Below are 20,080 nucleotides of genomic sequence, written 5' to 3' on the forward strand. Positions count from 1 at the left end.
TGAACTCATGGCATGACGCTCTCAGAGTGGGCAAAACTGCTTCTAAACGTTCTACTGCAATTGCAGGGATAAACATTACAACCTTGTAAGGGCTTCTGCAAAGCACACCTATATTTCCACAGCTACAGCTACAGCTTAATTCCATCTTGCTGGTCGTTTGAAGGAAATAGAAATCAGCCCTGCTTGCAAAGTCCCTAAGACAAAGAATGAACTTTACACTTTAAGACACAAGACTAATTTGTTTATTCGGTGCGTTCTATAAGTTGAGGAGGGACATTTTTGGCCAATAAATAAATAAATAATCAGACAAACGGGGACTTTAGGGCAAAGAAGGAGCCGAGGAAGAGGAAGCGGAGTCTTTGCATAGTTCTAAACGAACAGAAGGTGGCAGCAGTAGGCAACGCGGATTCTCAGCAGTAATGCAGCACTTGCAAGAACCAGGGACAGGAGGCTTCGAGAAAGAGAAGGTCAGAAGGTGACTAACTATTTCTTTGTCATAGAGACCGTGGTGTGGAACGTTCATCCTCTCTACTGGAGGTGGGAGGCGGCGTCTTACATGATCTGCCTGGGCATCCCGTACCCGGTCATGCCCGCCTGGGAGGCGCCCTTGTTGCTGCCCATCTGCAGGCCAATTACGTTCTGTCCCTGGCGAAGCTGCTCCTCTGAAAATCCTCTCCGATTCTGCTGGGCTTTCCTGGGCAGAGGGAGTGAGATGGAATAATGCCATTCTGACAGTTTTCAAACCGTTCCCCAGATATGCAGGGAGACAGGTTGTACCGGTAGTCAGCAGATAGAAGAGCAGGCCCTGTGTCAGGTTATGGTCCTGCCATAAGCTATGGCCCTACTCTGAGCTGTGGTCCCACCAGGAGCTATGGTCCACGGTGAACTATATCCTTACCACAAGCAAACCCTACCATGATACTCTTTAGAAACCCAGATGGTTTTTCAGAATATCCAGCAATGATCAGTAGATGCCTCTCTGGGGACTTCACTCTCAGACAGAATTCCTGTCACCCTCTCTTTCGCAGTTACTTTAAAGCCTTGTGAAAATTAAAATCAGCTCTCATTGCCAAGCACATCGTTAATCCCATTCCCCCCTTCCCTGTATAAGGCCAAGGATGAATGTTCCATCGCAGAGCTGAGGGACCTAGGAGTTAAGGAAGGGAAATCTCTTACTCTAGCCTAGAGGTCAGCAGACTTCAGTAAAGAGCCAGACAGTAAATAATTTTGGTGTTGGGGGTCATATGGACCATGGTAATATGGACCACTCATAAAGCTGGGACTGAAACAAGGGTTTCAACTGGCCATTATCTAGGACGTTTTCAGACCAGGTTCTTTTAAAAAGACACAAACTGGTACCTTTTTATAACTGTCAAGAAGAAGAAAAGGGGGTTAGAGAAATAGTCAATTATCTGATACATGTTGTCTTCATCTCCCACTGAGCTTTTAGGTAGAGTTTAAGCTCCCTTGCTACCTCTACCCCTGAAAACAACAACAACAAAACAAATCTCTTTAGGAAAAAGCCCTTTACTGACATGACCATATAATTTATTATCTAGACCAGGCCACTTCTGAGAGTAAAAGAAAGTGCTATTAATAAACACACTGGGACAACAGGCATTAATCACTGTCCCAGGCAACTAGGACATATTTTCTCTTTATTAAGTGGATGGATGGATAGATATAGATAGATAGATAGATAGATAGATAGATAGATAGATAGATAGATAGAGATGGACAGATTGATTCAGGGCTACTTGGGTCATAATAAAACCAAGTTCAGACATCAAGCCACATCTGAGAAAAGCCATTCAGTCCTACTCAGCCTCAGGAGAAACAGAACCTGGGCAGGGTTGGAGGATCCAGCTATCAAACAGGGAAGGCCCCACCACTTCTGCTCTGGGTGGGCTGTTGGTCTGAACATCAGCATCGGTCTTTCCTTGCTCTGGGGGAACTCAGTTGGGGGGCCAAGAGTGCTTGTTCCTAGGGGTTTGTGTTGAAATAGCCTTTGGGGAGCTACAAGGCTTCAGACGCTCCCTCTTATTAAAATCATCCTCTACTCCAGAGCACTGAGAAGGGATTTTTACCTGTGAAACCAGGATGGCTCTCCCCGGTAGCAGCCATCATCCTTGGTGACTGCAACACTACCAAGAGCCATCAGAGTCCTCTGCACAGCTGCCATGTCCTTCCCTGGAAACCAACAGAGAGATTAAAGCCAAGCATATGTCATGGTCAAGGAATCTGGAAGGATGGGGTTGGACCTCTGGGAAGGAAGTTCTGATAAGAGGCTGCAGGCAATCACATTCATGGCACAGGGATATCAAATGCTTCTCAAAGTGGCCCAAACACAACCATAGCAAAATCTCTCAGAAAGGAACAAAAAATCACCCGGCTCATTCTTCTCTATATGGTACAAACCAGAAATGCCCAGTTTCTAATCCATTCAGAGTTGCTGTATGAATAAAACATCCCAAACACTTAGCAGCTCAGATATAGGTAGGTCCCTGTCCTGAGCAGAGGACTGGCCTTAGTGGGTTCTGTGGGCTGTGTTAAGGGGAAGCCCTGTGGGTAGGCTGGTGGGGTGGACTGCAGACGAGGATTTTCCTCAGGACAGGAAAGAGAGAGGGAAACTAGACAGGAGTTGGTTAGATGCATTAGCTGCAACAAACCCCAAGTGGCTTCTCTCTTTTATCTGTTTAAAAGGGTCTAAAATCACCCATGTGCATCAAATTGAGTATTCACTTGGCTATTTGGACTTCTGGAAGCCTGACAAGTGAAGAAAAGCAAATCAACAGAGAAAGCACTCAATATGACACAAATGATAGGCCCTTTACTATGTGCTGCTTGAAAAGAGCTAAAAGGAGAGAATAAATAACTGGGCTCTGTGTGTGTGCGTGTGCGTGTGTGTGTGTGTGTGTGTGCACGCATGACAGAGAGAGAGCGAGAGAGACAGAGAGAGAGAGAGGAGGAAGAGGATGAAGAAGGACAACGATGAAAAAGATGAAGATAAAGAGATGTGTGATGTGCCCCTCACATCACAGGAGGGAAAGCACTGTTTTCTGAGGAGCCCAGTACCCTTAACCCACAGAGAAGGCAACTGGACCCTACAAATTAGCCTGTTCCTCCCATGCTTTCTCCTTTCCTCCCTTCCGGTTGACTGACATGGTCTGGACTGGGAAAGATGCTACTGTATGGTTAGCCTGCAATTTAGAACCAGATCGAAAGTCCATGCAAGGCACAAGTGTGGAGTGCAAAAGCTAAAGGCATAGGGTTAGAAAGGAGGGCAGCATTCAGCCTGGTGGGGAGCTGGAAAAATTAAGGGCAACTGTTCAAACGCTCTCTTTAGACTGAGTGATCTGTGGTCTCTCCCGCCTGGCTGATGCAGCCCAGTCACTAGGAAATACAGAATTACAGAGGAAAGGCAGATGGAAAGTGAAAATGAAGTATAACTCCAATAAAATAAGCAATTAAGGCCCACAGAGGAAGTCCAGTTCAGGATGCACATTTATTCAAAGATGAGAGAGAGACAGCACATCCTTCTTCCCTCATCTCTCTCCTCCATCCCATTAACTACGGGCCGATTTCCTGGATCCTGTGGGATTGGTTAATGGATACAGGGATGAAATGCTCTCAGTGGGGGAGTCCTCAGACTCAAGGGATAGCTGGGGTGGTGGAAAATGGAGAATCTTGGCAGCACATGGAAAGAGGAGGGCACAAGAAATACTGAGAATTAAGAGAGAGGAAAGAGAAATGGTTATTAGAATGATTCTTCTCCTCCACAGATAAAAACATTTCTGTCACTGTCACTGTATGACAGGATACTTGGATACTGTTTTTAAATAGACCTGTAGTGATGACATTCTGAAGGATCACTCTGGGAAGAGGAAGGGAGAGAGTTTGCTCTTCAGTAGTGAGTCATTAAAGCGAACCTAGAGAAATGATTAAGCACAGGAAGGCTTAGGAAGGTTAGGGCATATCACTCATCTCCACTCTGTACAAATTACACCCTAGAAATCTGTTTTTGATGACTGGAAAGAGTGGGTCTGATATGTCCAGATTCTGGGGAAATGTGGAGTCTGACACCTAGCAACTCAGCCACAGACGCTCCCCTGGAGGCGTGGGTGAGGAAACAAGCTCTGTTACCCATGGACCTGGCCTCCTTCACAAGTAGCTGGCTAATGTATATACTACATGAATCCAGAAATGATGGAATGAACAAAGTTTCTAAGTTAAAACTAAGAAATCTAGGAACGTAGAACTATAAATACCATCCCACCCTCATCCCAGACAGTGGAAAAGGAAGCGATTGCATGATTGGTGCAGAAGAAGCTGGGGAAGGAGGCATTAAACAGCAACAAATTGGAAGAGTTTTCATTCAGAAAGTTCGCGAGGCAAGTGATTTGATATAAATGATAGGCCAGACACTTAATTATACATGACATTAACCGCATGTAATTGATATTATTCCTCCCAATATGTGGATGGGAAAACTAGTTCAGGGAGGTTAATTAACATGCTAGTCACCCAACAAATAAACCAGGGCCCAGCTCTAGTTCAGGTATCTGAATGCAAAGACCACAAACAGTCCACTAGGCTACCCTGCCATCTCCCATGGGTCCCCATTGCTGGCTGCTTGGAGAGGCCCACGCCTTAGTGATCAGGGATGATCTGAAGGTTGGCAGCAGCTGCTTCAGTGCCAGGCCAGAGGGAATGCACTGGGAGGATAAAACTGGGGCACAATTCTTGGGCCCCACAAGATCAGGGCACCAACCCTGAATGGCGCTTGGTAAGTCTGAGTGTTTTTGTCTGGAATAATTTCTCCAGGTCTCAAATCAAGTAAGATTAAAGCAGGAAAAAGTAGTTGAGACCTAGAGTCCCCCATTGGTGTGCAGATCAAATCAATTATTGTCAAGATGCTAAATAACATAATACACGGAAATCTGTCTCTGCAACCAGTTCATGTCTAGCTTGTTTTCTGGTCATGTCTGATTAGTTTTCTAATACATATTCCTGTGAAGAATTCCAGCACTCTTAGGCTGACAAAATAGAGAGATGGCCTCTTTGCAGCCTCACTTTTCTTGCCAGTTCAAAAGCCTAGATCAAGTGCTGTTTAATGGAAAGGGGACATTGGTGGGGGCTGATTCCTGGAACTGGGGGTCAAAAATTTAAATGTCTAAAGGAACAGTGAGATTAAGGAAGATCTGTGAAGTGAGGCAGGTAGAAAGCAACTGAAAAGCTAAACTGCTTGTGTCACAAGCATGTGTACCATCTGCCTAGAACAAAGCCTGCTTCACAGCCGGGTTCCCCAAACTTCTTGGATGATTTATGGGACGGCATGGGGGGGATCTCCTTTAAAACTATGAAATTTGAGGTCATTGCCCAGAGAGACTGACTCAGCCTGGGAGTTTATATTTTTAATTAGCTCCCCAGGTGATACATGCCATCAGGCAAGTTTGAGAAACATGGGTTTCACCTGGTGACTCCCAAATTAGATTGATCATCAGAATTACCTGAGGGTCTTAAAAATTCAGATTTGGGGACAATCTCCTGAGATAATTCTGATGCAGCCAGATTGGATAGGGAAGCACTGCTCTAATTCTTTGGTTTTCCATTAAAAAGAAAATCACAATGGCTGAATGTGGTAAGTACTAAGAAATATTTGTTAAGCATTAACACCTTCTTTAAGAGATATCTCCCAAAGTCAAATTGCAAAATCAATAACTAGAAAGGCTCTGATCCAAGTTGGGAGTCAGCTCAGAGGCCTGGCAGTTTGGAATCTCTTTGTTCCCTGAAAGCTACCCCTAAATACTTTGGCAAGACAGCTTGAAAACCACTGCTCAAGGATATTCTTCCAAGAAAAAGAAAGAAAGAAAGAAAGAAAGAAAGAAAGAAAGAAAGAAAGAAAGAAGGAAGGAAGGAAGGAAGGAAGGAAGGAAGGAAGGAAGGAAGGAAGGAAGGAAGGAAGGATAGAAAGAAAGAAAGAAAGAAAGAAAGAAAGAAAGAAAGAAAGAAAGAAAGAAAGAAAGAAAGAAAAGAAAGAAAGAAAGAAAAGCATCAACTAGGTGCTAGGAATTTTCTAGATGCTGGAGAACAGAAATGAGACTGAGTTCTGGTGGCAATCTAAAAATGAGACCACCAGACATAAGAAAAGTAGTGACACACGAAAGCAGAGAGGCCAAATGTACACTAACAGCTCGGAATTTTAATCAGGCTACCTGGAACTTTCCAGCCCCCATCACAGGAGGAAGCTAATATCAGAACTTGAAGTTGTAAAAAAAGATGGCAGCACAGTAGCTGCCCTGTCTCACCAGGTAAACCTTCTCAGACAGCGTCTCATATAGCAGCTGACATTTTTGCTTGACAATAGAATGTTCCCTGTTTCCTGCATTATCATAAAACAATGTTTCCCCTCGAGCGGCCTTACACTCTAAACTACTGAATGATAGTCTCTGGGGAGTAGGTCCAAGGGTTCTGCATGATAAGGACCCCTGTCCCAAACCAGGGATTCTCAATGCCCATAGAGTTTGAGTACTATTACCATAAAGATACTTGAACAGGATTTGTTCTCTTAAATTTTTTTTCATTACTTTCATGATATCCTATGCAAATCTTTCAAACAAACAAACAAACAAGCAAACAAACAAACAAACAAAAACCAGAACAATAAAGAGAAAGAAAAAAGGCAGAGATAAGTTATATGCGTGGGTAAAGTCAGGTTGGATACTCTACTTTCAATATTAAAAATCAATCTTACAGTCTAAACTCCTTGCTTCAGGGCTACTTTCATATTCATAAAAATGAGTTTCAACTCATTTTTGTTACTCTTGGAATACTGTTGTTTTGTTTTTGTTTTCGTTTTTTTATCTGTCTGGGATTTACAGAGAAAGCAATGAATGGATGAATGAACCATTTCTTATTTCCCTGAGTAATGACTTAGGCATAGCCCCCAATTTTCCACTCATGGTAGAGGACATATTGTTATAATCAAGGGAGAAATGTCGGAGGATAGGCTGGCCTTCCACTGTGGGTTTTATGAATTTTTGTTGCTTCCCTCCTTGGAGAAACTCCCTAGGGCAGTGGATTTCAAAGTGGGGTTCCCAGACCAGCAGATGCAGCATTGGTTAAAAAAAAAAGAAATGCAAATTCGTAGGCCCTTGCCCACAATTAATACCTCAGAAACTCTGGGGCTGAAGCCCAGCCACCTGTGTTTTAACAAGCCTACCTCGTGATTCCAACACACACTGGAGTTTGAGAACCACTGCCAGAGGGAAAACAAGCCAAACACAATTGTGAGCAACACTTGGAATAAATGGTGTGAAGGCTGTTCTTACAGAAAAGGAAGCTTCAAGCTGGAGGCATCTGTGATGTCTTAGGTCACTACAGGAACCTCACAGTATCCCCAATTATCTCTCAGACTAGGTGAAATCTCTTCCTTCTCTGCTGTTGAGGAATGATACATACAGTGACACCTCCCCAGAGAATATATTTGGACCTTCCAGGCATTCCACCCCTGATGTAAAACCACACCTTCTCCGTGACTCCCAGTCATCAGGGAGAGGGAACAGGGAAGCATGACAAAACCATGTGTCCAGGACTCTCATCAGTAGGATTACTAAGAGTGATCAGATTTGATTGATCTTTACCTGCTCTGACATTCTAGAATTCTACATGTCACATGCTCACCACATAGTTATGCAAAGGAACCCAAAAGGATAGTTGCTGATGGATTTCCAGTAGGGGAAAGAAGCCAGCACTTATTAGGTGTCTGTTAGCCATGCATTGTGTTAGGCATTTTACCCATTTAATCCTTACAAGAACTCTCTGAAGGAGGTGTTAGACCTGTTTACAGAGGAGAGAATTGAGGCTCTGAGAAGCTAAACAGCGTAAGCAAGGTCACACAACTAGGATGTAGCTAAAGAAGAGTTTCAACCCATCTACCTGGCTCCAAAACCCATGCTCTTTCCACTGCAACAAGATCTTCTGAGTCTGGAATTGGCAAAGCAATACATTATGGGGAAAAACATCAAGAGGGCAATGACCAAGAGGTGGAAAAAGTCAATAAGGGGACCCCTGAAGCTGGCCTCTCTGTACTGGGGAATGGTAGATGTGGTGAAGATATGAGACATGACAGAGAGGGCAAAGGTCATGCAGGCAACCCTACCAGCTTCTGCGTGAAGCCATTAATGAACTCCATTTATTCCAAGACAGAATACGTGACTTTCCTGCCTTGCTCCTGTGCCTCATTTTCCATTAGTCTTAAAAAAGGACATGCCAATGACAATGGTAATTTTTATATTACCAGCATTAAGCGATTCTAATGCATGATCTCATTTACTCCCCATATCATCCCTGTAAAATAGATCTTATTACAGCTGAGAAAATCAAAACTTAGAAAAGTTCATTGGTAAGTGATGGAGCAGAGATACGAGCCACACCATCTAGTTTCTGATTCAAGAGTCTGTACTTGACTACCTTCCAGGATAAGCATTCTTTGAGTCTGCGTGACCAGCACACTCACCAGCTCTCACATGTTCTCTCTCTCTCTCTCTCTCTCTCACACACACACACACACACACACACACACACACACACACCTACCTCTTCTTGCTCTTCCCTTTACCTCCTCCAAAGAAAAGATGCTGAAGCCTACCTCCAGTTCGCTCTCCTGAGTCATAGGCAGCTGAGATGGCCCTTCAGGCCCACATGGCATACACCAGGCATTCATCCATCTTACTCATCCAAGAGAAACGCGTGCCCAGTCCCCTCCCATGGCTCTAAGTGGCCCTGACTCTTTTCCCATTACTGAAAGGAAATGGTCACTCCAGCTTCCTCCCAGGGGAGCTTCAGTACTTTGTCTGTAATATCCCTATGGTGGGGTTGTTTTCTGGACCATTCAGCACTGGATTTCTTTTGAAAGCCCCTGAACCTTTCATTCTGGTTGCCCCCAAATCCATTCCAAACATTTCACATTGCATCTAAAAGGGGTTTCAGGATAGTGGGTACATCTGGGGCCTCTGCCTGTCTAGATAACAGAAGCCTAAATGAGAAGGCATTTGGCAAGCCTGGGTTCCTGCAGCTTTATGGGTCTGCAACATAATACAGCATGAAATCACTGGGCAGCTGTGGGCAAGCAGAGCCTTATTTGGAAAGGTGCCATGCAGGGTAGATGGGGGGCTGAGAGCTGTTGAGCATAAAATTCCAGCAGAGGAGGAAGAGAAGTATTTGGGCAAGGAGGGTGGTACCCACAGCAGCCATAGCCATCACAACCACGAGCAGAGAATCAGGAGTGAATGGGAATAAACTGAAAATCACAGTCAGGGTATAGAATACTACCACAGGGAGACTGTGACACTTAGCTGAACAAATGTTTGGTCCAATAGCATGTCCACACTCACACACACATAGACACATGCCAACCCTGCCTTGAGGCATTCCTCTGATTCCAGCATACTCATCCCCAAACTCAGGAGTGACAGACAGCTCTTACAGAAAAGATCCAGCCTCTTGCTCAATCCATGTTCAGTACTGTGGGTCTCACTGCTGGGCTTGCTCAAGGCCACTGTCCCTCCCCCTTTCTTCGCTCAAAGCAATCTCTGGCTCCATTACATGGTAACCAGCTCTGGACTGAGATTCAGACAGTGATCCTGGGGGACCCCCAAGTACCCCCTCCAACACTTAGAATCTCCCTGAACTTCAGTCCTCAGGAGGGGCATCCAGAGAGGGGGCCACCAGACCCTGGGGCCATTTGCCTACTTCTAAGCATCTGCTTTCCTGTGGTAGCTACCCCCACCTATTGCATAACCTACCTAAAGCAGGTCAGCTACAGCCTCCTTAGTACGGGTTTCCTTCCTTATTTACTGTAAAATCTAATCCTCTTCTGCCTTGGGGATGAGACCTCTCCGTGTCTGCCTTTTTCCATTTTCCTAGAAGCAGTTTCCTGTCCTGGAGCCCACTTGTCCACGCTCCTATCTCAGGCTAATCACACTCATGCCTCTCAACCTCCCTCTTCCCTAAGAGGTATCTAACACACAGGGCTAGTCAGGTAGCATACACCTCTCCCTGCTCTATTTATGAGGGGCCATTGCTCCCTACACCCCACCCCACTCACTGCCAGCACCGCCGGGGTGTAAAGTTCGTTTATTTGCGTGGTTTTTGGCAAAAGAAGAAAGGCGAGCAAAGCATCTCCAGTAACGGAAAGACAGGAAAGCACTCTAGGGATCCACACCTCCCTCATACCACCCAGTTTCTTTGTCCTCCACTTCCTGGGTACTTGGGGGGCCTCATGGGCTCCCTTCCATTCACACAAATCCGCTAGTTAGTGCAGGGGCTCTAGCTCTTAGTCCCACACAGCCCTGACTCATCCTCCTCCTCTTCATCTCATCAGTCACCATTATGACTCAACAGCACGCTCATAGTATAGATGAAGGCAGTAACTGGCCAAAGCATGGCACGGCAGACTAGTTAAGGCCTATTCTTTGGCATCAGAGAGCCTGGGCTTGAATCCCGGCGGTGCTATTACTAAGCAGCCATATGATGTACATGCATAATCATGGGCAAGCTTCAGTTTTGTCATCTGTGAAATGGGCAAGTTAATAACACTTACCTCAGAGAATTGTAAGAGAATTCATTGGCATTATGTACTAAAGCACTTGAACCATGCTTAGCACATAGGAAAATGTCAATAAGCGGTAGCTATCTTTATTAGCTGGGGATAATCATCATAGTTTTGATCTAAAAAGACAGGAACAAGTTTCAACTGTGACATTCCCTGGGGATTTGGAGGTAAGAGTCCATGAAGCCAATGGCCTGGACTAAAGGTCTGGATACCTGAGTTTCTAAGTAATTGCAACACCAAGGAAAACTGATTGTTGTCTTAGGATTTGAACTGCTTAGGATTTGAACTTCATACTCATCTATGAAGGAAACAGGGAACGCCGGCTTTCTGCCTGACACAGAGGGGGCATGAGGATTAAGGATGCAAACGTTTCTTTATAAACTGTTTAGTAGAATGGTCCTCTGCTAGAAATCTATGTCAACCATCATCTAAATGTCCCTTAAAACACCACTGTCTATTAATCACAGGAAAGTTACCCCATTCCTACTGTCAATAGAACCATTTTGGTCACTGCCCCAGGTATCCTATTGGTTGGGCCACTGATGACAGCCAGTGACAATGAGCGTGAGAAAGTAGTCAACCTGGCAACCCTGCTTGGACTGGTCCGTATCTCCCCATGCCCAGGCAGGCCTAGTATAAAGAGTTACATGGATGGGCACCCACATTTGGGCTCAGGGGGACACACAGCACTATGACTGTAGGTCCCAAATTCTCTGGCAGTGTCTCCATTCATATACTTTCCCCCCAATTACAGTGAATTATTAAATATGTTAAGAAATATGATTTGATTTTTATGCCTCTTAAGATTTCTTAATCAAGGCAACTCACAAATGTGAAAGAAAAAAATCATCTGTCACTCTCTCTGAGAGAATGCATATCTGGAAAGTAGAGTCACTAAAGCTCCCAGATAATACGTTAATAAATGGTTGGGGTGTTATTTATTTCTCAGATTGAATAATAAAATTGCACCAGGTGGATCTATGAGCCCTGCTGCTGATGAGTCAGACACACACTCATCCCCCCCCCCCCCACTCTCTTCCAGTAGCTATCATTTGTTCAGCAACAGTACATTGTGGGAGGGGTAGCAGGAATGAAAGGCATCCATGTAACCATTTTAACTTCCTCTCCATGGAGGCTTCAGTTTACTCCTTGGTTTGCTGAGGTCCCCGCTGTGTCCTGGGGTGTGCATTCCCTTAGAGGAAGATACCCCTTTCAATAGAACATCACAAAGGGGAGTCTAACAGCGCCCCCGGGGTGGCAGCTGGTAACCCTCCCCCCCACACACACACACACCCGAAGGCACAGGGAAGAACACAGTGAGCAGTTTTCACAAAGAGATGGGCAATGGGAGGGGGAGGGGAGAACAATCCCAGAGGCACGGGGCTGTTTACCTTCCCATAAATCCACTGTCTGAAAAATATCGGTGGTCCTGACGCCATAGATCTCCGCAGCTTTTAGGAACTGGGAGATTTGCTCCATCTGCTTAAAAGCCATCTTGGACTCTGAGATCTTGGCAATGGGTTCTTGTCCGGGTGGGTATAAACTGTTTATTAGCTTGCATAGGACCTGAAAGGGGGAAGGGAAGGACACAATCAATGTTTCCCTTTGTATCTCCGGGTCACTAATGCAAAGTGAATCCTAGTCCCCACAGGTCCCAGCTTACAGGTTTGGACACAGGCAAATCTTGGGCCCCGGGAAGGCATGGGTTCTAGGCTGGGTGGTTAGGCTCCCACATCAAACCCTGAAGACCCAGGCAACCCCATTCCCAGGGCTGTTGCTGACCACAGAGAGTCCGATTGCCTGGGAACCCCTTTCCCACCTTGCTCCTCCCTTCCTTTTTCTGGGTGAAGGAAAGAATGTTTACAGGTAGGGAACGATGTGCAGGGACCAGGTCATGATTCCAGACTTGCAATGCAGGTATGAGCTAGTGCAGCCCGGGGAAGTCAAATGATAGAGTCTAATATTATTTCTTCTTTCAAAGACAGATCCGGATCAGGCTTCTATTGAATAACTCATCCGGTATGTGCTAATGATGTGTACAGAACTGAACTGACTACCTTCCTCCTAGATCTCTATACCCCAAGTCCTGGGCAACCCAAGAGAAGCGTGGGATAGCAGTTATATAACAACAGTTAATCACAGCCTGCAGGAGAAAGATGGGCTTGTTTGAATCGGCAGAACCTGCAGTCCTCCACTCCCCAAACACACAGGATAATCTGGTCAGAAAAGCAGTTATCTATTAAGGATTCCCTTCAGTTTCCTGAGAACCTCTCCATTCAACAGACAGACATTGAGCACCCCCATGGAGCATGGTTCTTGGGAGGATGGTGGTTAGGTCCCCCTCCCCACCCCTTTGTTTTACTATGTAAAACCAACCGATTCCCCTGGGGAACGAATGGCCCCAGATGAGCTGATGCATCAAAAAGGTTGGAGAGATCTCAAGGAAATACTTATCTCTATTCTCACTGGAAAAAAGCAAAAGGGCTTCAGATTTGCCAACAACTCAGAAGGAGGCTGCGATGCTCCAATGGGTGGAGAATCCTCTGAACTAGCTAGGGAATTGTGCAGGGAGCGCAGAGTTTCCTACCCAGAAGAAAGAAAGGCATTTCCATTCCCACCCCGGGAGACACAGAGCTTGGCAGCAGCAGCCTCACGTGAAAAGAGAAGGCCCTGGGGGGTCTGCCTGCCTCAGCCCAGCCACGACATCTCTCCGCGCTTACCGTCCCGTCCATTAACCACTGCTGAAAATGGGCCCTGCCGGGGGGCGGGTGCTCTATGTCCTCCGCACACTGCAGGATGATCCAGTCCACCAGCTTGTTCTCCAGGTCCGCGTCGTACTTCTGCTCGATCTTCTCCTGCACCTCTCGGCTTAAGCCGTAGCTCGGGCCCCTGTTAGCCATCTCTGCAAGAGAAGAGAGTTCACCGCGGCATCCACACAATAACAGCCCGAGCTCCCTGGGTTGTGGCTGGGCCGCCTGGCCCAGCTGCTGCAAAGCGGGCAGAAAGCCGGGCGTGGTTTAAATCAAAGAGCCAATGAAGCCACTGGGGTTTCACCTACAAACGGGAAAGAAAAGCGCAGCCACGCTCCTGTGACACTAGAATAAAGCCCCTGCGGGTCCAGGAGGGCTGGATCCTGCCTCTCGGTCCCGCCCATTAAAGAGAGGCGATCATGTACAAAGACTCACTATCGAGGCTGAAGCCCCAGGCAGCAAGAGGACTGGTTGGTCGTTTCTTCCCCCTCCAGTAGCACTTTGCAAAGGCAGGAACCCTGAGATGGGAAAGAGCAGGTAATTAACAGGCAGAGAGGAGGGCCGCCTTGACGTTCAGCTGCTGATGCTGCATGGCACTTAGAAGAACGGTACACTGATTCGATTTTCTCCTGGCTGAGGAGGGTCAAACCAGGGCCGTTGCTAAGGGCCATCCAAAAAGCCAGCCCTCTCGTGTGTCAGTCAACCCCGCCTGTCTCCCTCCCTCTGAGAGCTTTTTTTCAGTTACACAATTCGTTCCCCTCCTCTGGGGGAGAGCCCCCGTTGTATCCGAGGCCAGCACACAGCTGCATAGGGCATGGAGTCTGGGGGAGGGTCCATTCAGTCAGCTGTCCATCTGTCAGGAGTTGCCAAACCACTTTCCCCCCTGCCCTGAGGGAACAGTTGTCTGGCAGGATAGGACAGGAGGGGCTGAGCCTGCAACCATTAACCTATTCAGCTGCCAGCCAGATTTGGTCCAGAAATTTCCATCCTAATGCAAAACTCTTGCACCTCAGTTTGACTTATTCAAGGAATGTGGCTTTTTAAATGTTATTTTTAATCCAAAGACATTAAGAGCATATTTTGTAAATAAAAAATCTCAATATACCAAGAACTCTTGGAGTGAGAGATTTTGAGTGTAAAGATTTTGTCTGTTTATTTTAATTAACAACCAGGAAGGCACAACTGATATATTATCAGTGGTAACTTGAGTATTCAGTATTAGCAAACAAGACCTCAGGAGAAATCATCAGACTTAAGTTGGCCTGAAATTTTTATAACTGCTAAAGGGTTTGGCAGTTTTTCTTCCTAGACTGGGAATAAAGATTAAGTCTTACTGGTATTGTGTAAGTCTCTGGGTACTTTTCATGACAGAAAAGTTTGTTTTGTGGTTCATTCAACAAATATTTTTGTGTGCACTTAACGGTGCCAAGTACTGTGCTGAAGAGGAATAAAGTATAATTTCTAGTACATGGGATGGTAATCTTTGTCCCAGTGGGAAACTGATTAGAAGCTATGCAGGAAATGACTCCTCAAATAATACATGTATTGAGAAAAATCTCCTGCTGGCTGGGGCCTGGACTAGTGAAAATTTGATTACTTGGTAGATATGTGGGTGGTTTGCTTGAGACAAGACTTAGTGGTCAGTAGGCGAATGCCTAGGAGTGAGAACTCTGTGAAAAACAAAAGGGTTGTGGGAGAATCAGGAACTTTCAAGACAGCAGTCAGTTAAGAAAAAGGCATGAGAGGGGCTGACGAGCGCAGGTCTGATGCTGTGTGGAATCCTCAGTTTAAGAAGCTTAAAAGACAACAGAACTGTCTATCTCCAGAGGTGGAGCTTAGAGAAAGAGCAGGAAAATTGTCAACAGAATTTTAAAGTCACTGAATTGCATCTTGGGTGGCAGCAATAAGGTCAATTCCAATCTGGGACTAAAGAAAGGGGGCCCAGACAGAAAGCATGCTACTCTCTCTGTGGCTGGAATTGCTCTGAAGAAGATGTTGGTTTGTTATAAAAGGTAGAAACAATTCTAAAAGATGTACATTTGCTACTCACCTCCTCCACCCTTTTTTTTTTGCAGGCTGTGCTTTGCAGATCTTTTGTACCCAAAGATGTCTTCCCATTATATGGGTGCTTTAGGTAAATGATTGCGCTCAAGGTTCTAGAAAGGATACAGTGGGCAGGGGCGTGGGGGTGGGGTGGGCACACTTTGCTAGCAAGGCATAAGTTAGACACGTCCAGAAATCCACAGGAAGTCTTTAGAGAAAGAAGCTTGATCCCCTGGGGGAGTGAAAATGGAAATTGGCTCAATCCTACATTTACTGAGTGCCCAAGAGTATTATAGTTAATTGTTTCAACAACTTTTTTAAGGGCATATATATCTGAGATTTAAAAAAAAAAAAAATGAGTGAGCCCCACTTATGGCTTCTCGCCTGTCTCACAAGGTTCTGTGGTGCATCCCCAAGCATGAGCACAGAATGAAGTGACGTTTGGAGGGCGAGGAGTCACCACTGTATGCAGCCCAGTAGCGTGGGATCCCTGGGAGCACAGAGGCTTTTCCTCACCAGTGCTGGGTGCTTGCCTCCACCCCTGCAGTGTATGAAGTCATATCCAAGACCATGCAGCCAGCCATTGGAATTCAGTATTCTGTCACACCCAGCTATCAGGTTGCAGCAGTGCCACAGGGCTCGGGTGGCAGTTGTGGGCTCACCATAGCAATGGTTCATAGCCGCCATCATCACCCAACAGCTGTGCAGCCCCATGGAGGCCAGGTGATCCAGTGTCAATCTCTTTCAGCATCACCAGTTCTACCAGTGCAGGGACAGCAGCAATTTCAAGGCTAACAGCAGTGGAGGATGCACTGTCCTATCTTGACCAGGTGAAGCTGTAATTTGGTCGTCAGTCTCAAGTGTACAATGATTTCCTTGACATCATGAAGGAATTTAAATCTCAGAGCACTGATACTCCAGGAGTGATGATAAGTAATGTGTCCCAGCTGTTCAAAGGCCACCACCCCAACCTGATCATGGGTTTTAATACCTTCTAGCCCCCTGGCTCAAGACGGAGGTACAAACAAATGACATGGTGAATGTGACAATTCCTGGCCAGGTTTTTCAGATCCCCACCCATAGCGTGCAGCTCCAGACTCAAGCACCACCCCAACTTCCTTCCCAGCCTGCAGTCCGGCCAGCTCTCCAGGCCCCACCTGCCAAAAGCAGCAAGGTGAGCACTAAGAAAACTATCACATGACTTGCATCCTTAGAAAGCACCCTCCTTGGACATTTCTACTTTATATAAAACTTACCGGTAGATACACGTTACAGTGGATTTAGAGAAGATGTAGTAGTCACATCCCTCTAAAATGATCCACATTGACGTACCACATATTTATATATGTTTAAATCTCGACATCAACAACCTACAACGACTGTCTTTTCCCCAACATCTGCTTATTGAACCCACAAGCATCACAACAGGTGGTGACTTTGTGTAGTCGTACTTTGACAACCAAGGTAGAAATGGTCGCTTATGATCAGATTATGCTACTGCCTGCGTGGTCATCATTTTACCAAAGTTACTCCATGTACCAGATTAGGTCATATCAAGCTGTTGATGACAATGGTTATGATGAGGATGGGGTATCCTTGGTCTAGAATTGCATTGCCTGATACAGTGGCCACTAGCCAGATAATTGAAATTTAAATTAGTTAAAATAATTCCATTTTTCAGTTGCACTAGCTATATTTTAAGTGCTCATCACCTCAGGTAGCTAGTGGGTATCATACAGGACAGTGTAAATAAAGAACATTTCCATTATCTCAGAGAATTTATTGAGTAGAGCTGGCTTAGAAGATTTTTATGTGGAGTTACCGCAACACTTGAGTTGTCTTGTTTTGACATTCAAGATTTATGTAGAATGAGGGTTTTTTTTCTATTCTATTTGTACCTGTTGAGCTAGTGAGCTTAAAATTGCATATGAAAAATTATTCATTATGTTTACTTTTAAGGTTGTATTTAGAAATTTTGAGACTAAAATATTGGTATTAGGATGTGTGAACCCTCCACACCTCCCACACCGGCCCAGTGTGATTGAGTTGGGCTGAAATGGCCTGGCCAGAGTTAATAAAGGCTATAAGTTAATCAGAAAGAGAGAGAGAGAGAGAGAGAGAGAGAGAGAGAGAGAGAGATACATGAGACATGGCAACATGTTCTAGTAGCAAAGTTAAACTTGTAAACAATAAATGCAAGCCAGTTATCATGCTAAAACTATGCAAAAGATACTCAGGTACGATTATACCTAGAGGAAAGAAATAGGGGAGTAGGAAAAAGGTTTATAAATGAGATTATGTTAAGTCTCAAAAGATGAGTATGTTTTTGCCAGGTGAAAGGGCAAGATATTTGCTAGATGGATGGGTGAGGCAAGAGGAAAAAGGAAGTTTACTGGCAAAGTCAGCTTATTTAAGAAGATGAAAAATGTTCTTTTATAAAATTAATTTAGTTTTCTAAAGCTTTTTTTTTATTAGTTTCAGGTGTACAAAACGACATAATGAATAAACATTTATACCCCCTCACAAAGTGATAACCTCCTTTTAATGTGCTACTCCTCTGACATCGTATATAACTGTGTGGGGTAGATGTTGAGGAAAATTTGCCTTTATTGGTTGATGTGAGCTTTTGTCTACTAGCTTTTATCTGTTCCTGTATGTGAGGTGATTTCTGTGCTGTGATCAGGGGTTGAGTAAATTCCCCCTTTGGTCTCATTCTCCCGAGCAGGGGAGACATGGGATGAGGTTTTCTGTTTGGTCTCATTCTCTCGAGTAGGGGAAATATGAGATGATGTTTGTTGTTCTGTCCGTGTTGTAAGGTGATGGTTAGCTTAGGGTTAAAGAAATTCTTGATCAGGGGTTGAAGGAATTCCCTCTTTGTTCTGTCTGTTTCGCCCACATCAGCAGATGAAGTGAAGAAGTAGCTAAGTTATATCAGGACGACATGACAGGCACGTTGCCAGGCTTTGGAAGACCTTGTGCTGATGGTCAAGCAAGAACAGTAGATATTGCTTGTCCGGATGGGCAACATTCATATCAGTAACTGCCAGACTCCTGGAACTGGCCATTCCCAGAGGGGGCGGGCAGGAACAAGAAACTTGGCTCTAAGTTACGTCTGAAAAAATATGTAAGACAGACCTCAGTTGGCAGTGTTATTAATTAATTATTTCATCATTTGGTCATTTGTCATTTATGATTTCTCATTCATTCTGACATTTTGAAGACTTCCAGCAACATGCAGCTTATAATATCAAGGGATGTCCTGACTTCCAGCCGTGAACCTGATGAGGTCTGGCTGGTTCCTGGCCTCTACCGTGTTGTTCCCCATGGTTAGCTTTCTTGAGAACTTGTTAGCATCTAGAAAACTTGTATGCAGCTTGCAGCTTACAGCATCAGAAGACGTCCTGACTTCTAACAACAACAACGATGGCAACAGCAACATTCTTCAGATTGTTAACACCTTGAAAACTTACATGCAGCTTGCAGCTTATAGTATCAGAAGACGCCTTGACTTCTAACAACAACAAAGACAACAGCAGCAACATTCTTGGGAACTAGAAAGCAGTGGTGTGGGAGACGCCTGAGTTTCTCTCAGCTATAGACCTGGCAAGGTTTTGATTTATGGCTTTTTCAGTGTTGTTCTCTCCCAGTTTGGTGAGCTTTTGACATCTACTGTAATAGTTACTATCCTATAGAGCTTATTACTCCTTACTGATGTTATTTGTGTATTTAGCCAAGTGATTTTTTATCAATAGTAAACATATGTTGAGATCTCTTAAACTGATAAGTATGTGTACTCCTTTGACGTGACATTGGTGTCAATGTATATAGTTTAGTCTTAACAACCTTTACTTTCTGTCATTAGCACATTCTATTAATTGCCTTTGTCTTTTGCTATTGCATATTGCTAAATAAATTGATTATTGATAAATAATTAGCCCCATTCTAGCCGGTGTCCCTCCTCCTTCTTTTCCCCGCTCGTCATTACAAGCTGTTACTATTGGTTGTATTTCCCATGCTATAATTTACTACATGCTGTGACCATGTATATATATTTAATTATGGTTGACATTCAGTATTATTCTACTTCAGCTTCAGGTGTGTAGGCAGTGGTCAGGCATCTACACAGTCTATGAAGTGATCCCCCTGATAAGTCCAGTGCCCATCTGGCACGTTACATATCTTTACAACATTATTGATTATATTCCCCATACTGTATTTCATAGCCCCGTGACTATTTTGTGACTATCAATTTGTACTTTCTAATATTAACAAAAGGTGGGTAAGGAGGTGAAAATATTGTAATATCAACAAAGCATAGGGTTAAAGGGAAGAGACACACAGTAAGAAAAATAAGGCTGGAATGTCAGGCAGGCTCCAGAGCATAAAGTAATATGCTTGCAAGTGCCCTTGTTTAAATTTTCAGGAATTTTGAGGGCCAGTTGTTAAATTCAACCATCATAAGCAATTAAATTATGTAAACTTACACTTAAATTATATTACAAACAAAGGTTAAATAGTCAAAACAGACCACTTTCTAATTTATTTTGCTATATTTTACTATTACCTATGTTTTTGAGGATACTTATGTTTATTGTCTCTGTATAGTTGTCAACGAAAGAAGGTCTAGCCTAAGAAAAAGTCTCTTGAGAGTTTGAACCAAACTGATGACAAT

General features: G+C 44.6%; 1 protein-coding gene across 1 annotated transcript; it reads right to left on the reverse strand.

Annotated features, from left to right (window-relative positions):
• Window positions 1-219: 219 nt before the first annotated feature.
• On the reverse strand, window positions 220-14,041 carry TAGLN3 (transgelin 3). The gene is made up of 5 exons (XM_019715182.2): window positions 13,801-14,041; window positions 13,336-13,517; window positions 12,007-12,181; window positions 2,088-2,190; window positions 220-694 (listed from the first exon to the last, which is right to left on the reverse strand). The coding sequence occupies exons 2-5, from the start codon at window positions 13,513-13,515 to the stop codon at window positions 553-555; spliced, it is 600 nt and encodes a 199-aa protein (XP_019570741.1). The 5' UTR covers window positions 13,516-13,517; window positions 13,801-14,041; the 3' UTR covers window positions 220-552.
• Between the last annotated feature and the right edge of the window lie 6,039 nt (window positions 14,042-20,080).

The sequence above is a fragment of the Rhinolophus sinicus genome, linkage group LG01 (genome assembly GCF_036562045.2).
Source record: "Rhinolophus sinicus isolate RSC01 linkage group LG01, ASM3656204v1, whole genome shotgun sequence".
NCBI classification, from domain to species: Eukaryota; Metazoa; Chordata; class Mammalia; order Chiroptera; family Rhinolophidae; genus Rhinolophus; species Rhinolophus sinicus.

Bases quoted from the DNA above. Each gene is read 5' to 3' on its own strand.
- TAGLN3 (XM_019715182.2), bottom strand. From the start codon at position 13,515: ATGGCTAACAGGGGCCCGAGCTACGGCTTAAGCCGAGAGGTGCAGGAG. The intron at 12,182-13,335 runs GTAAGCGCGGAG...TCCCCCTTTCAG, and splicing joins AGTGGTTAATGGACGGGACG to GTCCTATGCAAGCTAATAAA. The intron at 695-2,087 runs GTAAAAATCCCT...CCCTCTGCCCAG, and splicing joins GAGCCATCCTGGTTTCACAG to GAAAGCCCAGCAGAATCGGA.